This window comes from Nicotiana attenuata, unplaced genomic scaffold (assembly GCF_001879085.1).
Source record: "Nicotiana attenuata strain UT unplaced genomic scaffold, NIATTr2, whole genome shotgun sequence".
Classification (NCBI taxonomy): Eukaryota; Viridiplantae; Streptophyta; class Magnoliopsida; order Solanales; family Solanaceae; genus Nicotiana; species Nicotiana attenuata.
The window spans coordinates 154,319-158,062 of record NW_017671071.1 but is presented as its reverse complement, the minus strand read 5'-3'; the positions used below and the strand labels follow the sequence as shown (position 1 = coordinate 158,062).

Genomic DNA, 3,744 nt, shown 5'->3' with positions numbered 1-3,744 from the left:
ACCCTTATATGTATTACTCTAGTAGTTCATGCACTCGTGACACTAGGTTCAGGGAATTGAAATAGATATTTGGCTACTTCAACTTCCGCAATGTTACTTTAAATTTATTCAGTTATCTCAATTCTTCTTTAATATCTGATTTAAATTGTTAGAAGAGTAGATTGTTCTAACGTTGTCTTGCCTAGCAAGTGAAATGTTAGGCGCCATCATGATCCCGATGTGAAAATTCCGGGTCGTGACACTTTATATATAGATATAGAATATAGATAAATGTGTTTCTTGATTTTCTTCCCTTTCTATTTCTCTCTATTTCCCTATATCTTTTCTCTGGGGCATCTTCTTGCAAATTAAACTTGGATCACTAGGATGAACTATCATTGGTATTAGGAGTTGTCCTGATTTTCTTATCATATTTGAGTTTTCTTTTATTTGAAGGAATGGCTAAGTATCGACCATAACTAATTTTACTTTTTCTAAAAGAAAAATATAGATCTCTATCATATTTGACTAATCTCTTTCTTGGAGGAAAAGATTTTGGATTTCTATGAAGTTCCTTTCCGCACAAAAAAATAATACCATCAACAATATAGTCTTTAAGAGAGTTTTGTCTAGCAGCAGAATTTATTCTCTCATCAATTTATTTCTCTTTTATGTTATAGTAAATTTATGTAGGTCAATTGTCCAAAACTATATTATAGTATATTATATTTTTGTAGTATAATTCTCTTTGTTCTTTGATTTATCATCGCTCGATATTTATTTGTTAGCTTTCGCAAGACGTCTTTGTAATTTTCGATCCCAATAGTTGTTGCCTATATGAAAAAATTGCATTGCCAAAACTGTAAAATTAAGTGATACATTAGTGTTATGCTTACTAATCCAATTTTCCAATTTCTCCCAGCAAATTACAAAATATATGTACAAATGGAACTAAACTAGCGATGATAAGGAGAAGTTGCTTGAATTCTATTTTTTCTCTTTTGCAGAAACCTTTGTAGAGATCTCTTCATAGAAATATCAGAAGCTGGAGATTGTAAAAGTGGTGATGAAGGCTCTGAAATTGGTGATGATGATTCTGAAATTGGTGACCGGATTTTTATTTTCTTCTCCATTTCTCTACTTGCCAGATATATTATTGCTTTAGCCTGCATTTGAATAAACGAATAGAAATAAATTACTAGGATTTATTAGATAGTGCTAGTAGATATGGTAAAAATAACACTCAATTTCTTTGGACATATAAAATAGTATTAGCTAGCGTTTGGACATATATTTGGTTGAAACATGAAAAAGAGTTTTTGAAATTGTGTGAAAAAATAATTTTTGAAAATTGATGTTGTGGTTCGACATGCATTTTATTTGAAAAAAATTTTAAGTTTAGTGAATGGAAGAAAAGTACTTCACCAAAAAATTGCCCAAAACTAATTTTTGGGAACTTGAAAGAAAAGGTTCAATTTTTTTAAAAAAAAAAAAAAAATACCCAAAATCCGTGTCCAAAGGGATACCTAATCTTGAACAAACACATTTAATGAAAGTGTGATTCTTTTTGTGGTCTCAATTTCTTTGGATCAAATTAAAATATAGAATTTGATCCTTTAGTATTTAATGAATAATAAAACATAGTATTGCAGTATCTTTTTAACTCAAACCAAAAAACAAATCCAGTTACCACCCTCTCTGTCCCTAAAGGCGGAAAAAAAAAAACCAGTGGGTAGGGCACCCTCTCTGTCCTTTATTGGATTCGAATGTTATGAGAATTTTCGTTACACCATCTTCCATGAAATAATACTTATAAAACGACGAAATTGTACAAATATTACAACACATGCAAAGTCATGATAGAGTGACCAAAGGGTGCACAGAAGGTCCATACAATTAAACTTCTTTCTACCCGGGAAAAAAAGTAATACTACAGAAATTAGAAATAGAAAAAAACTGCAGATACAGTACATACCTGAAGTTCAGTAGCATCAGAAACCACAAGCTTTCCATTGTAAAATATTGTTAGCTGCTGTGGTTCTTTCTCTTCTGTGTTTTCTTTATCCTCCCTATTCCTATATATAGAAGAAAGAAAGAAAATATTCAGTACCTTATGCATAATTTACAAGGAGACAAGATTAGCAGTATTTTTATGCCTTCGCTTTATGTTATATATACACATATCCTTTATATCATTGCTATCCAAGAAGGCGAAAAACTTAAAAACTTTTAAAACCTAAAACATGTAGAATTAATATGTGTGTGTGCGAGAGAGAGAGAGAGAGAGAGAGAGAGAGAGAGAGAGAGAGAGAGAGAGAGAGAGAGAGAGAGAGAGAGACTTACATAGAGAAGTAGGGGGTAGTGCAACTCTTAGGAGAAAAAGAAAAAGAAGGAGGCATAAGCCTGAGCTCCAAGTTACAGTTTCTTCTCATCTTCTTTTGACTTCAGCCACAAACTCTACAGATCAAAAGCTAGCTGCCAATGAATAGAGCTTTTCCTATATATATATATATAAAGAAAAGGGAGATAAGGAATCAAGAAATATTAGTGAATCAAGATATTGAAGTTGGATCAAGTAAAAGTTGTGATATTGCAGTAGAGAATTAATGAAGAAGAAAGGGGAATTTGAATGAATATATACAAGTTGGTTTTCTTGGATAGTGGAGTTGGGGTTGTGCGGGGGGGGGGGGGGTTCCATTAGAGTATTAGAAAAAGTAAAAGCAACGTTTTTAATACAATTGATAAAAATAGACGTTTTGAACACGAAACAGACACTTCCTAAAAGAAGGTGTAAAGAGACATATGTCTAAAAAGATGGCGTTCCCCACAAACTCAAATTAAACAGCTGCGTTATGCTAACTAAAGCACGTGATAAATGAAGATTTTCCTCGTTTTAATTTTATTATTATATTATTACTTCCGTCATTTTCAGTCCTATACACCCGCCACTTGTGGCCTACAATTTCTGCTATTATGCGTCTTTACTTATTAAGTAATGCAAATCATGTTCATGCACGTGTATCAGTCGGCTCACGAACTTACTTATTTATAGGGCTCCTTTGGTTTAAGACTAGTTGTATACTCTGAATTATAATGATTAATATCGAATGAGTTGTTATATGATCGAATAATAATGTAAGAATTGTTAGGTGAAATTTAACCTAAATTGGTCTTTTAGCTTTTAGTTACTGCTTTTATATATATATATATATATATATATATATATATATATATATATATATATATAGTATCTATGAACGTGCGTTATTTGATTTTGGAGAGTCAACTGAATTTTTTTTAATCGGAATTTTTTCATATGACTTTTACATATTCTAAATTAATAATTAATTTGACTTATAATATTTTTTACATAGTTTTCAAAATATGTAAATTTTATTTCAAAAAACTTAAAGATTCTATTCCGAGTTCACAGTCAAAGTTAACTTGTTTGATCCTCGAAATTCGTAAACGCAGCATAAATTGAGACGGAAGGAGTATAAATTATGTGGTATATTATGAATGCAGAGTTTAATAAAGCCAATCAAAATTATGCAGCGAATATTAATGTTTATTGTAAAATCAACCAAACATAGTATTGTAATAATTCCTTATATTGTTATTTAATATATGTTAAATCCATTAATTTGTAAATTGAGTTTTATCAACTAACAATGTAAAATTATTTATATTATCGTATCACAGATAAGGTAACTCTCAATAAATCTTTTACGAAAAGTATACCTAATTGATACTTCTGCTGGTCCA

The 3,744-nt window shown here is 30.6% G+C and overlaps 1 protein-coding gene across 1 annotated transcript; it reads right to left on the bottom strand.

Moving 5' to 3' along the window:
* Window positions 1-805: 805 nt before the first annotated feature.
* On the bottom strand, window positions 806-2,597 carry LOC109205671 (protein TIFY 5A-like). The gene is made up of 3 exons (XM_019368408.1): window positions 2,323-2,597; window positions 1,955-2,054; window positions 806-1,145 (listed from the first exon to the last, which is right to left on the bottom strand). Exons 1-3 carry the CDS (start codon window positions 2,409-2,411, stop codon window positions 936-938), a joined length of 399 nt encoding a protein of 132 aa, XP_019223953.1. The 5' UTR covers window positions 2,412-2,597; the 3' UTR covers window positions 806-935.
* Between the last annotated feature and the right edge of the window lie 1,147 nt (window positions 2,598-3,744).